The 21,968-nt window shown below is 39.6% G+C and overlaps 12 protein-coding genes and 1 non-coding gene across 13 annotated transcripts; 8 read left to right on the plus strand and 5 right to left on the minus strand.

The window, feature by feature from the left end:
- Positions 1-683: 683 nt before the first annotated feature.
- On the plus strand, positions 684-2,462 carry SCW11 (putative glucan endo-1,3-beta-D-glucosidase; the record flags this gene model as incomplete). Its single annotated transcript, XM_444831.1, has 1 exon — positions 684-2,462. One exon carries the CDS (start codon positions 684-686, stop codon positions 2,460-2,462), a length of 1,779 nt encoding a protein of 592 aa, XP_444831.1.
- Positions 2,463-2,985: 523 nt separating this feature from the next.
- Positions 2,986-3,083, plus strand: tF(GAA)1. The gene is made up of 2 exons: positions 2,986-3,022; positions 3,048-3,083. It is a non-coding gene; the product is annotated as a tRNA-Phe (tRNA).
- Positions 3,084-3,390: 307 nt separating this feature from the next.
- On the minus strand, positions 3,391-3,871 carry RPL30 (60S ribosomal protein eL30; the record flags this gene model as incomplete). Its single annotated transcript, XM_444832.1, has 2 exons — positions 3,391-3,705; positions 3,869-3,871. 2 exons carry the CDS (start codon positions 3,869-3,871, stop codon positions 3,391-3,393), a joined length of 318 nt encoding a protein of 105 aa, XP_444832.1.
- A 1,302-nt stretch (positions 3,872-5,173) lies between these two features.
- Positions 5,174-5,641, plus strand: RPL24A (60S ribosomal protein eL24; the record flags this gene model as incomplete). The annotated part of the gene is made up of 1 exon (XM_444833.1): positions 5,174-5,641. One exon carries the CDS (start codon positions 5,174-5,176, stop codon positions 5,639-5,641), a length of 468 nt encoding a protein of 155 aa, XP_444833.1.
- A 667-nt stretch (positions 5,642-6,308) lies between these two features.
- Positions 6,309-6,566, plus strand: AGA2 (Aga2p; the record flags this gene model as incomplete). Its single annotated transcript, XM_444834.1, has 1 exon — positions 6,309-6,566. The coding sequence occupies one exon, from the start codon at positions 6,309-6,311 to the stop codon at positions 6,564-6,566; it is 258 nt and encodes an 85-aa protein (XP_444834.1).
- A 127-nt stretch (positions 6,567-6,693) lies between these two features.
- Positions 6,694-7,443, minus strand: HOP2 (Hop2p; the record flags this gene model as incomplete). Its single annotated transcript, XM_444835.2, has 2 exons — positions 6,694-6,720; positions 6,823-7,443. 2 exons carry the CDS (start codon positions 7,441-7,443, stop codon positions 6,694-6,696), a joined length of 648 nt encoding a protein of 215 aa, XP_444835.2.
- Positions 7,444-8,855: 1,412 nt separating this feature from the next.
- MIG1 (transcription factor MIG1) lies at positions 8,856-10,130 on the plus strand (the record flags this gene model as incomplete). Its single annotated transcript, XM_444836.1, has 1 exon — positions 8,856-10,130. The coding sequence occupies one exon, from the start codon at positions 8,856-8,858 to the stop codon at positions 10,128-10,130; it is 1,275 nt and encodes a 424-aa protein (XP_444836.1).
- A 1,168-nt stretch (positions 10,131-11,298) lies between these two features.
- Positions 11,299-11,655, plus strand: GVI51_A01397 (uncharacterized protein; the record flags this gene model as incomplete). Its single annotated transcript, XM_444837.1, has 1 exon — positions 11,299-11,655. The coding sequence occupies one exon, from the start codon at positions 11,299-11,301 to the stop codon at positions 11,653-11,655; it is 357 nt and encodes a 118-aa protein (XP_444837.1).
- Positions 11,656-12,364: 709 nt separating this feature from the next.
- Positions 12,365-14,449, minus strand: SEC9 (Sec9p; the record flags this gene model as incomplete). Its single annotated transcript, XM_444838.1, has 1 exon — positions 12,365-14,449. The coding sequence occupies one exon, from the start codon at positions 14,447-14,449 to the stop codon at positions 12,365-12,367; it is 2,085 nt and encodes a 694-aa protein (XP_444838.1).
- Positions 14,450-14,770: 321 nt separating this feature from the next.
- On the minus strand, positions 14,771-16,696 carry VIR1 (Vir1p; the record flags this gene model as incomplete). Its single annotated transcript, XM_444839.1, has 1 exon — positions 14,771-16,696. One exon carries the CDS (start codon positions 16,694-16,696, stop codon positions 14,771-14,773), a length of 1,926 nt encoding a protein of 641 aa, XP_444839.1.
- A 399-nt stretch (positions 16,697-17,095) lies between these two features.
- Positions 17,096-17,731, plus strand: PNC1 (nicotinamidase; the record flags this gene model as incomplete). Its single annotated transcript, XM_444840.1, has 1 exon — positions 17,096-17,731. One exon carries the CDS (start codon positions 17,096-17,098, stop codon positions 17,729-17,731), a length of 636 nt encoding a protein of 211 aa, XP_444840.1.
- A 737-nt stretch (positions 17,732-18,468) lies between these two features.
- On the plus strand, positions 18,469-19,878 carry OCH1 (initiation-specific alpha-1,6-mannosyltransferase; the record flags this gene model as incomplete). Its single annotated transcript, XM_444841.1, has 1 exon — positions 18,469-19,878. One exon carries the CDS (start codon positions 18,469-18,471, stop codon positions 19,876-19,878), a length of 1,410 nt encoding a protein of 469 aa, XP_444841.1.
- A 258-nt stretch (positions 19,879-20,136) lies between these two features.
- Positions 20,137-21,954, minus strand: MSR1 (arginine--tRNA ligase MSR1; the record flags this gene model as incomplete). Its single annotated transcript, XM_444842.1, has 1 exon — positions 20,137-21,954. One exon carries the CDS (start codon positions 21,952-21,954, stop codon positions 20,137-20,139), a length of 1,818 nt encoding a protein of 605 aa, XP_444842.1.
- Positions 21,955-21,968: the final 14 nt, after the last annotated feature.

Consider the following 21,968-nt stretch of genomic DNA (forward strand, 5'->3'; position numbering starts at 1 on the left):
CTGGAATGATTTACGTTTTATTGTTGAGATGCAGAAAATGCTGGTATCTTAATTAACGAAAGTAACATGACTTTCAATATTTTGATGCTGGTTAATATGAATTCCAGTATATTTGAGTTTTGATGTTCAGTGTTTAGAGGGCAGCTATTACTTGACAGGTATTTGATTTGATATGCAATGCCTTCCAATGTTGTTATTTATTTTATGTAAATATGGGTTTTGGTAAACAAACATATCATACAAGCTACAATGAAAACAAATACTCATCAGCTAAAATTGATGAGTTGATAGATGGATATCATTAATGCACACTTTGTTTGTATTTGGTGTATGAGGCTGTTAGGTGGGAATGCTGGTAAAAATTTCGATCTTTCATATTAATGATTTATTTGTAAAAGAGAATTGATTATAAAAGGAAGACAAAATGCTTTTATTTTCATCTGGGTACCTCAATTTTGATATTCATTTGTTCTCAAATTGAAAATAGTCTAAATAAAAAAATAAATCACAACACATTCCTTTCTTTAAATTACTGTCAAGCAATAACAAATTATTGATCCAACTAGATACACTCCCTCAATTACTAGACAAAATTTGCACATTCATTCATTCATTGCCAAAACATTTCCAACTAAGATATAAAACAATAACAAACTAATTTTTTAAATTTTTGAAACAATATAATGACGCTATCATTCTCAATTTTTTTGCTGCTACTCGCAACCATTCAGGCTTTCCCTGTTTATAGAAAAAGAGAAATAGTTACTAGGATGCACACTGCCAGTACAACAAACACTGTTACTGACTTTTACTCTACAACCACAGAAGTTATTATTGCCCCAACTGTCGAATTCATTGTAAGCGGATCAGTTACTTTTACCACAACTCTTTACCCTGAAGGTGTGAACCCTACCGCTGTTGCATCTACAATTACAACTATTCAAAAAAATGTAGCACCAACACCTCAACCAGATAATAGTGGTGATAACAACTCCAAAAACAATTCTAATAACAGCGATGGAAACTCTGCTTCACAAAATAATTCCGAGAATTCAAGTAACTCTAACAACAACTCCGACAACAACAACTCCGACAACAACAACTCCGACAACAACAACTCCGACAACAACAATTCCGACAACAGCAACGGCAACAACAGCAACAACAGCAACAACAGCAACAACAGCAACAACAGCAACAACAGCAACAACAGCAACAACAGCAACAACAGCAACAACAGCAACAACAGCAACAACAGCAACAACAACAACAATGACAACAGTAACAACAATAACAACAATAACAACAATAACAACAACAGTGGTTCCCAGAGTTCTAAAATGTCATCTTCAACTTCCTCTTCTAGCTCAAAAACCATAACTTTGTCTCCAACCGCCTCCAGCTTAAAATCAAGTTCAAGCTCTACTACTACATCTTCAGTTTCCAGTGTGTCTAATACAGTTACATTTTCAAAATCCTCATCTGCCGAATCGACCTCTACCACAACCATTACTACCACAGAATGGGATACTTCTTACACTACAACTTTTACTACTATTTCTGGAAGCAGTGGTATTAATAGTGCCACCAAAACTGTTTCATCTAGTTCAAAGGTATCAAATTCAGATTCTCCAACTAGTTCTACGTCTCCATCAGGCCTTCTTAAAGGTGTTCCACATAGTTTGACCTATTCGCCATACAATAACGATGGTTCCTGCAAATCAGCAGACCAAGTCTTTAGCGACTTGTCACAAATAAAGGCAAAGGGTGTCAGCAATGTTAGAATATATGGTACCGACTGTAACTCACTAGGGACTGTGCAACCAGCTGCTGCCAAATTAGGTATTAAAATTAATCAGGGTTTATGGATAACCGCTGCTGGTGTTGATTCACTTGATGCTGGTCTTCAGCTACTAATCAACTACGGTAAAACCAATGGTTGGGACATCTTTAACTACATTACTATTGGTAACGAGGCTATCCATTCCGATTACTGTTCGGTTGAACAATTGATTGCTAAGATCAAATCGGTTAAGCAAGCTTTGAAGGATGCTGGTTATTCTGGTCAAGTTACTACAAGTGAACCTCCAGTTGTGTTCGAAAATAGCCCAGATCTATGTACTCAATCAGGAATTGACTTTGTCGGAATCAATGCACATGCCTACTTTGACCAATATGCTAGCGCTCAAACTGCTGGTTCGTTCGTTAAAGGACAAGTCCAATTAATTCAGAATGTCTGCGGCACAAACAATGTCGTTGTTACAGAAACCGGTTACCCATCTGCTGGTAAGCAAAATGGTAACAACATTCCTTCTCCTGAAAACCAAAGAATTGCCATTCAACAGATACTTGATGAAATGAACGGTCAAGTTACTGTGCTTTCCTCATTTGATGATATGTGGAAGAACCCAGGGCCATACGGTATTGAACAATCCTTCGGTATCATTGATATTCTGGCATAAGTGTAAGCTCTAAGCTACACAGCAATACAAGGCTTTATCGTGTGTGATTAGCCTTCCATCAGCCTCGGCAACAAACACAACTGCATATATTCATTCTAAATTACCATTAAATTTTATGACAGCCATATGTCATAACCCTTAACGTTTTCCTATAGATTTTCTTTTCCCTTAGCTTGTATATTATATTACTACTATTTGTATTATTATTATTTAATTAATGTTATCCTTTTTTTGTTTATTGAGTTGTAATTAGCCAAAATAACAATAAGTTGTCTGAGCTCACAGATGCCGCCAAAACATAAAACCGTGAAAGCTACCTATCGATAAAAATTTGGAGACTGTACGCTGAAATTCCTAATGTATGATCGTCATTACTAACATTATTATTGTACTGTATAGTTTCAAGTATATAAAGATCTATTTATACACTGATCAAGGGAAGATTATGAACTTTTCCAAAATAAATGAGAAATGTAAATGGTATAGCCTCAAGACCAACAGGATTATTCATCAAAGTTAATAAGCGGTTTTAGCTCAGTTGGGAGAGCGCCAGACTGAAGATTCGAAAACTTCGGTCAACAAGTTATCTGGAGGTCCTGTGTTCGATCCACAGAAATCGCAATTTATTTTTTTTTATTTAAAATCTTTTTTTTTTAAGATTTAAGTCAGATAGCATACGTGAAACGGTATATGTGAATGTCATTGTAATATGCTGTGAAATCATTTAAGCACACGTACCTGCATATTACTGACACTCTGCGCGAACCGACGATATTAGAACGGCTATAGGGGATTTATGGTATGAATATATCCTCATTAATAATTGTCTAGTATATAATTATATAGTGAGAAATATGCAATAACATAGTGCTTGGCTAGAAGAGATAATATAAAATAAACATAGAGATGTTTGATTGTATTAAAACGCTTAAGCCAAAGCGGTCAAGATATCGGAGTCACCGGCATCCAAAACGGAGACGACACCGACTCTGAACAACTTACCGACGGCGGTACCCAATTCGTTGTTACCACCTTGGAAGTAGTAGACCTTGGTCTTGGACAACATGGCGTAGTATTCCAACTCAGACTTTCTCAAGACTGGGGTGTTGGCAGCGATGATGATCAACTTAGACTTACCTTGTCTTAGAGACTTGATGGTAGACTTGTAACCTAGGGTAAACTTACCGGACTTGACAACCAAGGCCAACTTTTGGTTAATGGATTCTTGAGTCTTGATTGGGGCCTACTCAAATTTTAAAAGAAACAAACAATTTCATTTCATTTATTATTGTTAGTAAAAGGAACTTTCATCGGACTCTCCAAGCAGTTCAAACCACAAACTCATACATATGCATGAATCTGAGGTGCTGCTCGAGCAAAAAAAAATTGATTTATCTTATACTGACCATCTCTGCGTATTATGTTTTGATAATGCTATAGTATATTTTAACACTCCGGTCGCTATTGGTTATCTAGTAGATAAGAGATAAACAATAACTCATTAAAAACCAAACTACCAACGTTTATACCTTTTGCGATGCGTCAAGTCTGGTCTTGCAAAACTTCCCAGCTTCCGCTTCGGTTCAGAAAATTTTTTTTTTTCAAAAGTTACCCTGTTCAATCCTCATTTTGTGACTGCCCTGTGGTACACCCATACACCTGTACCATTGGCCATACTGAACCAAGACTCTAGCGGCGTTGTGTTTGTGGAGGCGGTCGTGTGTGCGTTCGCTTCTCCCCCCAGCGGTGTGGTAGAACGTCAGAAACAGGCAGAACGATCGGATAGAATTACCCAAACAGGAAGGAGTCTGAGTTTAGCAGGAGAAAGCCCATCTGCCCGTGGTACCACCACCAGTACTACCCCCAGTACCTGTACCAGTACTACCAGTACCACCGCCAGTGGTAAGGCTGGAAGGAGGTCCTGTCTAGCTCCCTTCCCAGTATGCTCGACTCGGTTCATGTGTAGGTGGGGGGTGAGCCCATACGTCCTAGGCAGGACCAACTGTAAGCCTAGCCTGGCACTACACTGGCTAGGGAGAACCTTCCTTGTGGAGGGCAAGTGGGCCCAATCCACTGAGATGCCCGATTCGAGCTTGCCAGTACGCACAGTGTGGGAGGTTGGCGAGGTTTGACGAGGTTTGACGAGGTTTGACGATGGTGTAATCGCAGCTACCGAATTAGCGTGTTTCGCAATAATTGGAAATTTCAATTGCGCCAATACATATTAAAGAATAGTCGAACTGGATTTGTTCATTATTTCTTACAGGGCAAGAAAGGTGTAGGACCACAAGTCGGAAAGAGTATGTTGATAAGCGTTATAGGTGGCTGTGTTGGGCTGTGCCGGATGGCGATGCTTGACGTACCAGACACCATTGATTGAGAATAGACAATTAAAAAGAAAATGCAAAAAAAAGTTCTAATTTACTAACTATTATTTGTTAATAATCTTTTGAAATAAAAAAAACAACTATTGAAAAGCCTGAATACGTGTGCCAAGAACCTGACCTGGAATAATATTTTTGATAAACCTAGTGTGGGAACCAAGAGAGCAATTAGTGTTGGTAATTCCTGGTAAGATATAGAGGTAACGAATACGGTAAGAGTTTGAACATTATTAATATTATCCAGTAAGTGGTGATTTGGGATAGCTTTTTCTTATTGTTTTTTTGAGAGATATTTAAGACAATTTTTGATACAGAGATAAACGAAAAATGAAGGTTGAAATCGACTCCTTTTCTGGTGCCAAGATCTACCCAGGTAGAGGTACTCTATTTGTCCGTGGTGACTCCAAGATCTTCAGATTCCAAAACTCTAAGTCTGCTTCTTTGTTCAAGCAAAGAAAGAACCCAAGAAGAGTTGCTTGGACTGTCTTGTACAGAAGACACCACAAGAAGGGTATCACTGAAGAAGTCGCCAAGAAGAGATCCAGAAAGACCGTCAAGGCTCAAAGAGCTATCGTCGGTGCTTCTTTGGAATTGATCAAGGAAAGAAGATCTTTGAAGCCAGAAGTTAGAAAGGCTAAGAGAGATGACAAGGCTAAGGCTGACAAGGAAAAGAAGAAGGCTGACAAGGCTGCCAGAAAGGCTGAAAAGGCTAAGCTAGCTGCTGCTCAAGGCTCCAAGGTCTCCAAGCAACAAGCTAAGGGTGCTTTCCAAAAGGTTGCTGCCACCTCCCGTTAAAGAATGTCAAATCATAAAATAACTCATTTTTTAATTTAAAACTTTTCTTTACTTCTATAAAAACATCACAATAAAAAATAGGCAATAATAATAAATCCATATTTTTACACTTTTTATAACTATCGTCCAAATAGTGTACCTTCTCGAGTCTCTACTGCTTGAAGTCTTGCACATTAGGGAGACCTTAATCGTGCTCTTGACGTTGCCTAATAGCAATTGTGTCACAACAACTTGATACGACTATACTAGTTAGCTTGTTTCATATAGCTAGCACTGTTATTAATTCACTTCCCTTTATTAAAGATTCAACGTCAAACTCTAAGTTTCAATGTCTCCTTACCAACAGTTTCTAAAGTCATGTAATTTACCCCATTCGGGAATTTACATGCTCTTCACGAAAGCTTCCCATTGATAAAACTTGATGCCTTTTTACTACACTACCACTGTAATAAAAAATAGATTTGTATCAAGCTATAATAAGTTGAGGATACATATAGTAGTCAAATCGATCTATAAACTCAATTGATTAGGCCTTATATCCCTAAACTAATATATAAATATGGACCGGCTAATCAATTTTTTATGAGCACTATAATCGCTTATTAGCGGATTTAGAAATTTAGCAACCCTTGTATAGTTAGTAATACGACAACAGCATAGCTATAAAATGAAGTTAAGCATTGTTTGCCTACTGTTTGCCATGATTATAGACTATGTTTCCTCCGATATTGTTACTACAATCTGTGACAAAACTATACCTCCAAATACGTTGGAAACTACACCTTACTCATCTTCAACAACCAATATAGTAGCCAATGGTAAAAAAATGATAGGTGTGTTCCAGTATTATAGATCAATCAAATATATTAGCGACTGTGAAGAAAAAGAAGATGTTGTTGACACTAAGATAATACACGGATTTTAGGAACCAGTACATGAATAGAAAGAAATTATCAAAATACCACCAAACACCTAGAGATATTAATATCGAATCTTTTGATTTAAGTTCATTCATTAATATTTAAACTAATTGATTTCTTCTTCTTTTCATTCTATATTTTTTCATACCCTAGTGACTCCTAAATAAAATTCTGTTTTGTTAGTATTCTGTCAATAAAAAACAAAGAGATAAGGATAAAAAGCGAAAGATAGAAAATCGATTTTATCTCCATAACACATACCAATAACTCTGCCATTGTTTCACCCTTTTTCAGTAACCCGCTCTCTTTAATAATTGCAAGGAGGTCGTTGATTAGCTTCTTTCTCGAGGCTAGATCTTTCTTTAGATTTTTTTCCAAGTTTTTCAATTCATTGATTTCTTTTTGGTTAGTTGGGTCCCAATTTCTTTCTAGGTCATCTAATTTTGCATCTATATCTCTTTCACTCTCCCGTAAGGTCGCCAAGACATCTAAAAGTTTATCGTTCTCAGGCTCACTAAACAAGGCATTCTTCTTCTCCAATAGCGTAGATTTCTCTTTTTCTAGAAGCCTGAGCTCCTCTCTAAGCTCAGAGATCAAGTCATATGTGACTTTATTGACATCAACTCCCTTTGGAAGCTCCAGATCTTGCTCTTTGCAGCAGTATATGGTGACTTTTCCAAACGGCTTTGATACTATTCTCCCCTCGTCCACCAACGTATCCAGCGCCTTCAGAACCACGGGCTTGGAGAACTTGTAATCCTTCTGGAGATTGCTTACGATATCGTTGATGGCAAAGGGTTTGTACTGCTTCTCCAGGTACGCCTGGATAACGCCGCACACATCCCCGTCTTGCTTGAGACATGCTTTCTTTTTAGGTGGCATTTTTATGTCTCTTACGAAACTACGGCAACTTTGAGTGCATAATACAGCAATACCGTATGGGAATGGCCCGCTAATTTAATTTACAACATGCTACTTGAAACTAATATTACCATAGTAAGGCGGCAGATTATAAGTCATTGCATACGCATGATTCTTTGGGAAAGGGCTTGAGTCCCTGAAATACATGAAATACATGAAATACATAGAAACATAGGCCTTAATTAAAGCAGTTACCCATCCTTGACATCATTGCAAGGCGTTATCGATCCTCGAGGCAATCGGGCCAACGCTAATGCCAGTCTATACACAGATCCTGTTGCAAGAGTTGTTCCGAACAAACTCCATGGGCGATGGAGCGAACTTATTAACCCCACTGCCATAATCTTATTCCTCACAGAACTTTCCCAGTTTCCTGGCCAGAGAGAACACCCAGCACACCATGAGTCTTCTAGAAGTTCCGTTGCCCCCCCTCATTCTGACAAAAATCCCAATCGAAGCTTTGCTTCCTAATCGTCTTGTCCCCCCCCACTTCAATTACGTTGTGCTTACGTCTCTGTGCCCCACCTTTCTCATTCTATAAATCAAATAGGAACGATAATTCTGAGAACTGAGATCTGATTTTTTCTTTTTTCCGTGTTCTATGCTTCTGGACACAGAATATGTCGCAGTGCAAGGAACGTTCACCGAGGAATAACTACTTATTACTTTTTCTCGAAGGGAAGACAATGCAAGTTATAATTAATTGAGCTCAGGATCCGTTGCATGACGTGGGTTGGACTCCCGTAATGAAGCTGTGGGAGGGTCAAAATATATAGTATAGATGTAATCGAGCTGTGAGGAAAGGAGGGGTGGACCAAAAAAGAAAGAAGTCTGCCCGAGTTCAAGGGTTTTTCCGGGTGATATGTGCTGTTTATCATTTGGGCAGTCAAGAAGCTGGGGTAAAAAAGGACGGGGGCAGGCCCCAATATTGCCAAACGTGAAGACTCAAATTGGGAAGGGACCCTTGTGGGCAATGGGGACTCAGACGGTGAAAAGGTGGAACAATCTCAAGAGAAGAAGAAAAAAAAACTTTCACACCGTGCTTTCAACAACGCTGGCGTTCATGTAAACTAGAAAACAAGAAAAAAAAAAAGAAATGTAAGTGAAAGTGAAAAAAAAAATGTCTTCTCTTGCTTTAATATAGTTGAATAGATTATATATAATGAATAGTAGTCGTGTTTTCATAATAACGGAGCTTTGTACTTATTAGTTGCCAGTAGAGGTAAGCATAGGAACTAAAAGAACTTCCATAACTAGAACAGCTTTTTATAGCATCTGAAAGATAAAAAAAGAGGACGTCAAATACAGCAATAGAACCATATTAGATACCAAATACTTTATAGATTTGCAAATCCAACGGGTCGAAATAAAATATGTCTGCATCAGCGAGTCCGGAACCTCATACACCTGAAAATAATCCCTCGAGCGTTACGAATGGTTCATCGACTCCGAACTCAGGTAAGTCCAAGGCTGGTAAGGGAGATGACGCACCAAGGCCGCATGTGTGCCCTATCTGTGGAAGAGCATTCCATAGGCTGGAACACCAAACTAGACATATGAGAACCCATACGGGTGAGAAGCCACATGCGTGTGACTTCCCGGGATGTGTCAAGAGATTTAGTAGAAGTGACGAACTCACAAGACATAGAAGAATACATACGAACCCTCTGCCTAAGGGTAAGAGAGGTAGGAAGAAGAAGCCTGAAACCATTTTGGCTGAACAAAGAGCACGTGAAGAGGCAGAGAGGAACAAGAATAACCCCAACTATAAACCACCCAGTAAGAGCAGTCTGAGGAGGAAGACGAAACGTAACACCACATTCGAGCTTGGTGAATCTACGCCAAGTTCAAGCCTCACGCCACCACAACAACCAAACCCCCAAGTCCAATTACCCAGCTCACCTATGGTTGGTGATGAAACAACAAACGCCCCACATTCCGATGGCATGACACCTATAGAACCTCAAAGATTCTTATCATCGCCACCGAACCACGTCAGGCCTGTCTTTGGCAGTGCCAACAACAGTAACAGCAGCAGCAGAATACGGCTTAACGCGTTGTCTTCATTACAGATGATGACGCCTCTATCTGGCAGAAACAGTAGCTCCACTATGAATCTATCACAGCAAGCGTCAACCACGTTCTTGGATAATCCCGATGGCTCTAAGAATCAAAACATCATCCTACCAAGACCAAAATCTTTGACAGATTTCGCATCCATGCATGCAAATGGCAGTTCTACCAACTTAACTACATTAATGCAGCAACCCAATATGGGCAACTTGATGAAACGTCCGAACTCGGTATTGAGTCTGAATGAGTTGGTGACACAATCGGGTGCGGGCACACATGGTTATGACACAGGGAACAATTCATCTCTAGAGGAAGACGACCTCAAGGACCCTGAACTAGAGAACGACCAATTACGAAAGAAGTCGAAGACAGCTACACCTACAACTGGCTTGAGCAGATCCGCAAGTGGCCTGAACCTCTCTTTGAAGACGAAGTCACTAACAAACATGCAAGACATGAACAAAGTAAACGAGAAACTGCTACAATACCAGAAAAACGTGGTTTCCCCACAAATAGCTCCACAGGACGGCCTCCCACCATTGAGAAGTTTGCACTTGCAATTTCCAACTGGTTGAAAAAAAGAAGTCTACAGTTCCTCACTTCTATTTTTTTTCTAGAGTGTTGCTTTACCAGGTCCCATTTCAACAACGCACAGTACACATACGCACGCACGCACACTAATTATATAGCATTTTATAGACTTCTAAGTAAATAATTATTTTCGTGTTCTTAGTGCAAATCATTATTCCATTTATCCCTCCCACACACGGTATTTACATTATTCCTTCTTGGATACCTTTCGTAGACTTCACACTTTCCAAGGACTCGTAATACCACGTCACCCCCACGGCAATCCAGCAATATGTGGAACACCATAGAAAAACTACTGGTACCCACGGTTCCCCTCCCCGTGGGAACAGTCCGGACGTAGACTCACAGGGCTGGGCCAAACCCTCTGTAGCCTCTTTTCGTCCGGTGGGCCTGAGGGGTCCCCCCCACCGGAGAACAGGCCCTTTGTCTAGCGGGCCATGGGGAAAAGGAGAATTAATTCCCTCTGGAGAGAGGGATTTTCCCTGCGTAAAAAGCAATTTCTGGTGGGGGGGGGGAGGGTTCAGTGTTGTTGAGCTGGTGCAGTGGATTGTGTCTGTGTTTGGTACCTTATTAATAGAAATCCATGGGATTAACATTGGAAAGAGTAAACGTTGGAGTTAATTATTGGTGCAATACGGCATTGAGTCAAAGAGAGTAAGAAAAAAATTGTGAGAGGATGATCGTTCCTTTTAAGTGCATTATCAAAGGCGATCAAATTTAGAATAAAATGGTATATAACTCGTGCTTCTTTTCTTGATTAATCACTATCTTGAAAATAAACCTTTAATATCTTTTGAATATCTGCTTTCTATATTCACCCAAAGAGAGATTAAATAATATTAAAATTAAAAAAAAGATAACGTCAATACAATACCTGTGATGCAACTGTAACACACACAAAAAAAAAATACCACTCATTAAGAAAAAATAATAGCAATATTTAAAGATCACCCAAACCCAAGCAAAAAAATTATTATTAAAACCTATTTCAAGTATTCATAGGATATATCGAAACACCAAATTCCAATTATCAATTTCACCCCCTACACTACTGAAAATTAGCGTATTATTTTTTTGACCTTAACCCCCCAAAAAAAATACCGCTATAACTTTGCATTTCTACACTCTTTTAAACAAAACTATAACTAACAGATGTCTTCACTAGATGAGCAGGAACTCATATTCGAGGATGATATCGCCCAGGAGGTCGAATTCGATATGACTGAGATAGAGGTGAATCGCTTGATACGTTCACCACTGCTTATGCCACAAGATCGAGATCACATGACTCCACAAAGTGATGCCGCCTACTATGGCACCTCTATTGCTAATGAATTGATGAACACCGAGGGCGAATGGCCCTCGTATGATGACTACAACCGTCAGGAACGGTCACAACAGAGCTACGATATCCCTAGAGGGTTTTCCGGGTGCATGCAACCATTGTCTAGTATTGTTGAGCATATGGCCGAGACTAACTACAAACTCTGGCTACACTCAAAAAACTAACCAATGAGAATACCAACACCCATCATTGCCTCAAAAAAAAAATATCACACTCAACAAACAAATAAAAGCTACGATAAAAAAATAATTACTGAACATTTCTGAAACAATTTTACTACTAGAGAATTCCTTTTTCAAATGAATTATTCTATTGCTAATGATAAATCCTACCAAAAAAAAAAAATAAAAGATTATTATCTTTATTGCTATCTCTACTTTATAGGATAACTATTACAAACGTATACGACTTTTTTTTATACAATTTACTGCACCCCCATTCCGTTAACGGTTTGGTATATATTCACATATTCAATTTTATAAAAGAATTACTGCATTTTTTTCCTCAAGATCGTGTATCCCGAATTCTCTCCGTCGAACTCCTCAAAGTTTGCTCCAGTAACTCCTATCTCCATGAAGTCGGATTTCAAGACATGAACTAAAATCAAAAAATTAATAAGAAAAAGCAACCTGAGCGAGCTCCTTAACAATATCCATTTTGACTCATTTGTCTTGCACTTCACATGTCTACTTTTTAGGATTGCGGATTATCTATCACATGCTAATTGATTGTAAGCCATTTATACTGAAGATTATTGTGCGATGAACCCCACTATCATTTAGTGCATAAATATTTATAAAAACTATGTATCATTTGCTATTACTACTATTATTAGTACTAAGGTAAGACAGGTATAGATAACATTAAGCCAATTTATCTGATATCAGCCAGTCTGGTTGTATTCATGTGAATCTTGATATCCATTTCATCAGTGTTCTCCTCAATGTCACGGATACGTCTTTGTTGGGAATCTAACTCTTCACCAGTCGCAAGGGCCAGCTTCTTTAGTCTACCACTGATCTGTTGGATCTTATCTAGATTTCTATCAATCTCAACTTCCATCTCATCATCCTCTTCGTCGTTTTCAAATTGATACTTCTTAGCTGCCGCAAGTACTTTTTCTCTTTGATATTTCTCTCTCACAGCACTAGTCTCATTACCGCCACCTAGGGCTCCCTCAATTCTTTGAGTAGATTGGTGTAATTCTTGTGACATGTGCTCTGCTCTCATCTTGTCTTCCATCTTACGACCCTTAATCATGTCTTCACGCTCACGTCTTCTTCTCTTAGAGTTAAATGGGTTAGAGACATGAACAGCCAAAATATTTCTGTTCAGCTTCTTCAATTCAGCTACCTTTTCATCGGCAGCTGTATTCTGTATCTTGATCAAATCAAGATTTCTCTCAACATTATTCAGTTTTTCACTTTGGTGGCCAAGCATACCTAGTGTATTCATACCAGCCATTTCAGCTTCTTGTGCCATTTTCAGAGTATTTCTAGTGGAAGCAACAGAGCTCTGCTTCGTAAATCTAATTTGCTCTTTGATTTCATCAACAGCCTGATCTTCTTCTTCTTTTTGACGCTCTTCTTCTTCTCTTTGTATCTCATCAAAAGTCTTATAGCCTCTGTTCATATCATCTTGGGTACCATAACCGTATTCCTCTTCTTCTCTTTGCCATTGCGGTTGCTGTTGTTGTTCATACATGTTACCGTATCCAGTGGCATTAAGATCTTCCCCACGGTCATTTATAGTGGCATTCAAATCTAGTTCGTCCAGCGCAGCAGAGTTTTCTGCATATTTAGATTCTCTACCCATGTATTTGTCCTCAAAGACAAACTCATTAGCATCTTCGGGAGCATCGTTTAAGTCCAATTCATCCTGATTTTGTTGGTTCTCTTCCTCCGCTAGTGCAACATTGTTCGAATCAGGTGTGATATATCCAGCCTGAGGCGGTACGCTATTGCTAGCATTCCTTCTTAAATATGGATTAGTACCAGATCTTGAGATATTTCCTGATCGTGTACCGTTTAGGTATGAGTCACCACTAATCGCAGCATATGGATTTGAACCCGCCGGTCTGTCATTGACACCAGGTGTCGATCCATAAGAGGCGTTCCCGTAGGGGTTTGATGCAGATGTATTTGTTCTACTTATCGGCTTGGATACTGGTGCTGATGTTGTCGCACTGCTGCCATACCCAGAACCATATGAGGCGCCACCATATGGATTGGAGCCACTAACTACGCTACCCATTGCTCCAACTGCACCACCTGCAGCACCACCTGCTAAAGCACCAACACCGGCACCTGCATATGGATTTGACCTATTCTGATTATTATATCCGTATGCTGGATCTTCACGGGCAGAATCTCTTCTGTCAAGAACTGGGGTTGCTCTATTAACTGGCTTCATAGGTTGGCCAGGAGTTCCGTTGTAAGCATTCAAGTCCTCTGATCTATCACGTCTTCCGTACTCATTACCATAACTGGGTCCATTTTCGTAATTATTGAATTCATTATATACGCCGCTGCTCGAAAATGCTTTCTCACCAGCTGCTCCAGCGCCATAAGGGTCAGGGTTATACCTATAGGATTTTTCTGTTCTGGCATATGGATCCTGTACTGCTGCTGGTTCATCCTCTTGTTGGTGTTTCTTCTTCTTCTTCTTCTTATCCTTTTTGGTCTCTTTCTCGTCCAGCTCAGATTTGTTCAAGTCATCCTCTTCGCCTTCCTTTTTCTCTAGCTCTTCAGGTGGTCTAGCAAAGTCCTCATAGCCAGGTGGCGCGTAGATCTTGCTGGTAGCCCTATCCTTAGCAAACTGACCATACGCAGCAAATTTACTCTGAGGTTTCTTGGTGGTACTTTTAGTGGCAATACCGATATCCATCAAATTCTCACGGTTCTGCTCTACCGTGTCCTCCTTCGGAGGCTTGATCTTAAAAAACTTCTTGATACCCATATCACAATAGAAACAAGCTCGACTCTTATTATGCCCGTGTTAGTCTAAACTCTAAAATATATCCTTATAGAAATGGAGGGTATCCTGATGTAAGTCCTCTGCATGTACTTTGACGTACTGATCTACTGTTAACTTTAATTGCAAGTTACTAGCTTGGTTCGTGTAATGTTATAATATTGAGCAAGTATACGGTATTCAGTAAGCATTAGAAGATGTATATAAGATTATCTTTGATATTTGTATCCAAGCACTTTGAAAGCGGCATGGTGTGCTTTCCAAGTTTCTATTGTGCAATATGAAGTCAAAGCATTGTTAGTGATCTTATTTTTGCCCTGTTGTTGGTGCATTTGTCCATTTTACACTTGATTCCATTATCGGTGTCAGTTTGTTCATTTGAACCGATTCCTGTACTTTGTTCTGATCTATAGGCAAGAATGGGTTCACTTGGCTGTTCGCTTTTACTGCAGACTCTGCTGGCATGAAGGTAGGTGCGGCGTAGGCGTTAAATTTCGCCGGCATGATGGTTTTATTCTCTTCTTCTCTACTGAAGCCAAATTTCATATCCTCAGGCAGTAAATCAAGGTATTCTGCCAATATAGTTTTCTTGTGGTCAACATCCGGCTGTTTTGTGTTGATTATTTTGGTATATATCAAAGAATAGTCCGATGAACCATCGTTCCATAAGTGAACATAGGTCTTGATGGTGGACCTACAAAGTTCGTTCTGCTTACACCATATTTTGAATTTGGTGTGTTTTGATTGGAAGAATAGATAATTTAGTAATTTGATAGATATCCTCTGAAACCCTGTATCATCGATAGACACTCGGGATACTATTTTTAACAAGTGGTACAGTGCTACACTCTCATTGACAAGAAGTATATTTGTGACCTGTTCCTTTATATTATTGGTAAGGATCTCGGCATACATATTCCAAGTTTCATTACTAATTACCATTGCTTCCGATAGGGATTGCATCTGTTCTGCCAACAACAAGCTGGAAAATATTGGAATAAAAGTCAAAAGGTGAACATTTTTAATAAGTTGGAATTTGGAGTGTTTCAAATTGATTTCCTCCTTCCCTTCAATTTCAAATGGATTGATACTGGCTGATCGATATTGGTTTAATATCTTACTACTGATCTCTATACACAACATTAAGGAGTCCAAAATCGTAACAATCATGTCACTATAGCTTGCCTTAATCAAAGAGTCATCCTTACCATATATGAACAACGATTTAAAAATAGGTGGTAAAGGAAATATCATAGTCTTGTCAAACCAAGGTGGCAATTGAAATTCAAAAGAAGTAATATTCTTGAAGGCTTCCTTAACAGCAGCACCAGTACTTATATCGTAGCTCTCACTCGTCTTTTGTAAAACTTTACAACCATTAATAAATCCAAGCAAGAATTTCGACAAACAATACTGCACATAGGAGAGTAAAGCTAACAAAGTCTGCGTAGTACCCAATTCATCCAATTCGTAATGCAACTCAGAGATATCAGTATGTGATTCAGACAAAAACACAAAGCTGCTCCCCAGCAGTGTTACTAACCGAGGGAACTGCAGTAAATTTATGTCAGGTTGATCGATTATCTCCATTAGTGTCATTAGCGACAGCCGTACATTTGGCAGAGGTTGCGTCATCTCGCAGACACTGTTCTTCACAATAAGCTCTTTGTAGCACCTTTGATAGACTGCATCAGATATAATCTTCGGAAACTGCAGCACTCTACTCATAACTGAGTACTGCTGATACTTGTCTATAGAGTCAAGCAGATCGTTTGTGTCACCATTATGCATGGATCTACAGATCAAGAGATCAGTGGCTAAGTTGCCAGTATTACAGTTATAATCCTTGGAACTGATCAAGCTCAGTAACTCCCTGATCGGATAATGGAAGTCTTGAAAGTTTGTAGTCTTACTGCTGCGATGAATTAATAATACTTCGAATATCCCAACGTCATTGTCGATTCTAGTTTCTGGTGAATCGTTGGCATCCCTACATGATGCCTCTAGTGTCTCCGATGTCTCTATGGCTATGTCATCAGGGGACACTACCAGTAATACATAGCAGAGTAGTATATATTGCAAGCTGGACTCACTTCTCACTGTGACGTCCTTGAGCCCGCTATGACGCAGGACATCCAGATCAATACTGCGTAGCGCTTCCAGCACTGTAGTGGCCAGATTGACATCCCAGGACTCAGACAGCTTACGGATGCCATTCTCAATCCCCTCCATTGTCACCAGGCTTCCAAACTCAACTGCCCACTCCGCAATTTATCACTGACCCAGGGATGAGTGATTTTAAAAATTGTTAATTAGTATCTTAGTCACTATCAAACTCGTGGAGGGACGAACTCTTGTCAAAGATATTCCAGTGACGTAGACTGCTGTGTGAAAGTTAGCAGTGTTCTTCTATCCCCTTGCACTCCTTGGTAAATAAGGTCCAGTTTAATCACTTAAAGCGGAAACCATAAGACTAGTAAGCCATCGAATCATAGGGATTCTTATATAAAAACTTGGGTTTTTTGTAGAGACTTTGAAACAGTAGGAATCCATGTCTTTGGTTTGTTTCAAACTTGCACCACTTGTGTAACCAATATCTCATCAAACCAGATTGAAACAAACAGTGAAACAATGAAGACGCTACTAGTTATCGATGTGCAGAACGACTTCATCACGCCGGACCACTCCATGTACGTGCCCCAAGGCGAAGAAGTTGTTTCCCCCATTGTCGAGCTCATGAAGGACCCCCAATGGCACCGTGTGGTGGTCTCCAGGGACTGGCACCCGCAGAACCACATCTCCTTCGCGAAGAACCATGGTGTCGAGGACTACACCGAGACCACGTACAAGTCCCCACGCCCAGGCGACGACTCGACACAGCCGGCAACTCTATGGCCAGTGCACTGTGTCCAGAACACCAGAGGTGCCCAACTGGCACCTGACATCCTCGAGCTGGTCAACTCGAAGCACATCAAGATCGTCGACAAAGGGTACTTGTCCAATTGCGAGTACTACAGTGCGTTCAACGACACCTGGGAGTGGCACAAGACTGAGCTCGACGAGTACTTGAAGAAACACCACACCACAGAGGTCTACGTCGTGGGTCTCGCCCTCGACTTTTGCGTCAAGAACACAGCCATCAGCGCGGCAAAGCTGGGCTACGACACCACCATCCTGAAGGACTACACTAAGCCCATCTACACAGACGAGGACCACCAGCAACAGCTCGAGAAAGACCTCAAGGAACACAACGTCAAGGTCAAATAGGGCGCCAGCGCCACCAGCTACGCCCATACACTGCGCAATTGGGAAATATGGAAAAAATAAATTATATAAAAGTCACGTGTGTAATGAATTTTTAGTCTAAAATAAAGGATTTAACCGTCTAATTGGGATCAGTTAAAATTGCTAAAAGGGTTTGGCCCGGATATAAGTTTAGACTAGACCCTTGGTGGGGGGGGGGGGGGGGGTGAGGTGTCCCTAACGTCTGCAAACTGGTGGGAAAGCAGCCATGTTCTTCCCCCCCCCCCACACACAACTACACATACAATTGATCTTTGGAGCAAGCCTCTTGTAAATACATTTTTCATGGAGCAATTTAGCCAAGAGGACACGAAATGCCCACTTTGGGATTCCCCTCCAAGGAAAGCAGCACTGTAGTATTAAAATAGATCTTGCCTAAATCTAGATTTGGATTTGACTTTGAAAAAAGAAATGAAAGCTAGATCCGTCTTAGCTGGCCCTAGCCATTGTGGCCCTGTGCAGCTCTTCATTAGAAGGAGATTCAGAATTTTTTTGGCTGCAACTTTTAGAGCTACGTTTCTCTGTCATGCACGAGAGGTTGATTTGTAGAATGATGGCGTACGTTTTATCAAAAATGTTTTATATAGCTTGCATAGGCAATTGAAAACTAATATAAAGGCCAATTCTTGCCCAGGGATATAAAGTTCCTGTTCTGAGACCAAATAGCAAACCGAAGCTGGCTTGATACAGTAAATTCAGTGATGAGTAAATGGCAGAAGAGGCACATAGTGCTTGCGGTGCTGGTGCTGGTGGTATTCTTACGTGTTCACGGTAATTTGCGAGGCTTGAGCGGGCAATTCAGAGCTAAGTACCCAAAGAATTATCTGGTGTCTAACGGTGATACTTCCGGTTTGAACTTGAAGCAGCTCAAGTTCAATTCCAATGATCTACGGTCTGATTTGAGCAAAGCTTTCCCTTATGATCCTTCAAAGCCTATACCAAGACGTGTGTGGCAGACTTGGAAAGTACCAATAGACTCACCAGAATTCCCTGGTGATCTGAAACCGTACGTTTCCAGGTGGGAATCCAACAGCTATGAAGTTGATGAGGATGAGATATATTCACAAGAGAATGAGCAGAACTACTATTTACTCCCAGATGACCAAATTGAGTCAATCTTGGAGAGTTTCTACGGTGAAGTGCCGATAATAGTGCAGGCTTATAAGCTGATGCCCAGTAATATATTGAAGGCTGACTTCCTACGGTATCTGCTGTTATATGCCAGAGGTGGTATATATAGTGACATTGATACGTTCCCATTGAAAGATTTCAGGGATTGGCCTTCCATGAACCAAGAAGATATGAAGAAATTGAAGAAAGCCAAGATAATTCCATACAAGAACTTTGATAAAACAATGATAAACGGTATGAACTTTATTGATCCAGGTCTGGTAGTTGGTATTGAGGCCGACCCTGATAGACCTGACTGGGCTGACTGGTACTCCAGGAGAGTGCAATTTTGTCAATGGACAATTCAAAGTAAGCCTGGACATCCTGTTCTAAGAGAGCTAATTCTGAATATAACGGCTACCACCATATATTCTTCAGCTAAAACTCCTGCCCATTTGAAGTCATTGATTGATAATTCTGCCGATGAAAAAGATTTCAATATCAATTATAGACATCGTAGGAGGTTTGATAAAGAATATGATCACAGTCAAAAGAAACAAAGGAAAAATGTTGATGGTACTGATATTATGAACTGGACTGGTCCAGGTATCTTCTCTGACAGCATTCTAAATTACTTGACTAATATCATTAGAAAGAACCGCAATATATTGTTATTGAATAGTAACTTAGATTCAAAACAAAAAGAAATACCCTCCTCAGCAGCAGGTTCTCAAGAGGAAGAGGAAGAAGAAGACTTAACTTATTCGACAAAGAAGTTTTATAATGAAATTTCAACTAGTCTATTATCATCTGCAAAGATGCCATGGGAGTTTTTCTCACTAATAACAGAACCTTTATTAGTAGATGACATTATGGTATTACCTATTACTAGTTTTTCTCCTGATGTGATGCAAATGCAGGCCGAAAGTAGTCAGCACGAATTGGCACTTGTGAAACATATGTTTCATGGTAGTTGGAAAGAAGAGGCTGACGGGCATTAAATGTCTATTAGAACTGTTTCATAAATATGCATATAGAGAATAATCAATCACTCAGGTATCATAGTCAATACATAAATAAGTGAATAAACTGCTATCGACAGTTCCAAAAAATTATTACAAGATTCGGGACGAGGTGTATCTGCATTGTTCAATGAATGAATAGAAGCTGGATGATCAGTATTTACATTAATTACTTCTAGTCTTTTTGCATAATGATTAGTTATTATGGAATATTTACAATTATGACTGTCTTTTTATTTACATTCTATCTACAGGTGTTACCCCCAGCAACTTCAGTCCATTATATAGTATTTGTCTCGAAGCCATGAAAAGATGTAGTCTGGCTTTTGCAACATCATCTGGTTGTCCTGATACCCACACAGTACGATAGCATTTTGATACTTGATGTGCGATCTTGAATAAGTATGTTACCAATGTTGATGGCTCCCTGGTTTCTAGAGCTTTTTTTAGAACTTCGTGGTACCGGCTCATTACCCTTACTAAATCAAGGGCATCTTGCTCTCCTATCAATTCATAATTAACTGGTGTTAAACTTTCATGGAGGTGTTTATTTTTGAGTTCAATAGATTTAAGCCTGGAATGAGCATATTCCAGATATGGGCCTGTATCACCCTCGAAAGTAAGCATTCTCTCCCATTTGAATTTATAGTTGTTTTTTCTTTTACTTTGCATATCCTGAATCATAACAGCAGATGTGCCTATCAGGTATGCAATTTCAGATGGATTTTTAACCTGAGTAAATTTTACGTCATTCTTCGACATTACACTTAACATTTGCTGTTGTGCTTCCTCTAGAATATTATCTAGAAATATCACGGTACCCTTTCTTGTAGACATTCCTTGAACCATGCCAAAGTTAATGTGTTCCAATGAGGTTGCCCATTCAAATTTCAGTTCCTTGAGAATTTGATACAATTGTTTCATGTGGAGATCTTGTTGGGAGGCTACTACGTATATCATTTTGTCGAAATTATATTCTCTTTTTCTTTCTATTGCAGCAGCTATATCTCTGGTAATGTACAAGCTAGCTCCATCAGATTTTTGTACAACCACAGCCCCCAGAGATTTTTGAGCTTTAGACAAGTCCACAACTTTAGCTCCATTTGATTCTTTCAGCAGCCCAGAAGCCTGTAGCATGTTGTTTACTAAAAGAATTGTTTCTTTAGAGACTTGGGATTCGCCAGAGTAAACATCATAATCGATATTGAGCTTTGAGTATGTTTCTTTATATTTCCGAATTGAAAGATTGCGGAACTTCTTCCATAGTTTTATAGCATCTGTGTCATTGTTTTCTAGCTTGCAAAAATATTCTTTAGCTTGTTCATCAATAAGACTTTTCCCATTAGATGACTTTTCGTTTTCTATATCTTTATTGATCTTAACATAAACTTCAAATAAATGGTTTATGGCATCTGTTTCTAGCATTTTTTCATCGCCATATCTTTCGAATCCTACAGCTAAGACACCAAATTGTTTACCCCAGTCACCCAGATAATTCATCTTTGTAACGTTCCATCCGAAATTCTGGAAAAGATTGCTTAAGAACCCACCTATTATGGTCGATCTTAGATGCCCTGCATGAAACGGTTTTGCAATATTGGGTGAAGAGAACTCTATCAACACCTTCTTATCTTTTACCAATGGGATTTGTCCATATCTCTCTCTTTCTTCTAAAATTTTGGGTAGTAATTTCCCAGTTAAGTAGTGTGGTTCAATGAAGAACTGTAAAAAAGGGCCATTAGCAACTACCTTAGCCATGTATGGCTGATCCGATAACTTCTCCCCCCAGGTTCGTGCTAGTGATACCAAGTCTTCTTTGTGTGCCACAATCTTCGGAAGTGGGATGATTAGATCACCTTTCTCTAACCCTGATGTGACGTCGATAGAGTTGAATACCTTGTTATTATCAACTCCCGATAGACTAGAGAGTTTGTTTGACAAATTTTCCTTGATTATGTCAAGGACATTGTGTTCAGGAAAGCTTACTTTCGCAACACTATACGACCTGCTGAACACCAGAATTCGAGTTGAAGACAAGCATCGACTCGGTAGCATTATCCTTGATTAAT

Source organism: Nakaseomyces glabratus, chromosome A, assembly GCF_010111755.1.
Source record: "Nakaseomyces glabratus chromosome A, complete sequence".
Lineage (NCBI taxonomy): Eukaryota > Fungi > Ascomycota > Saccharomycetes > Saccharomycetales > Saccharomycetaceae > Nakaseomyces > Nakaseomyces glabratus.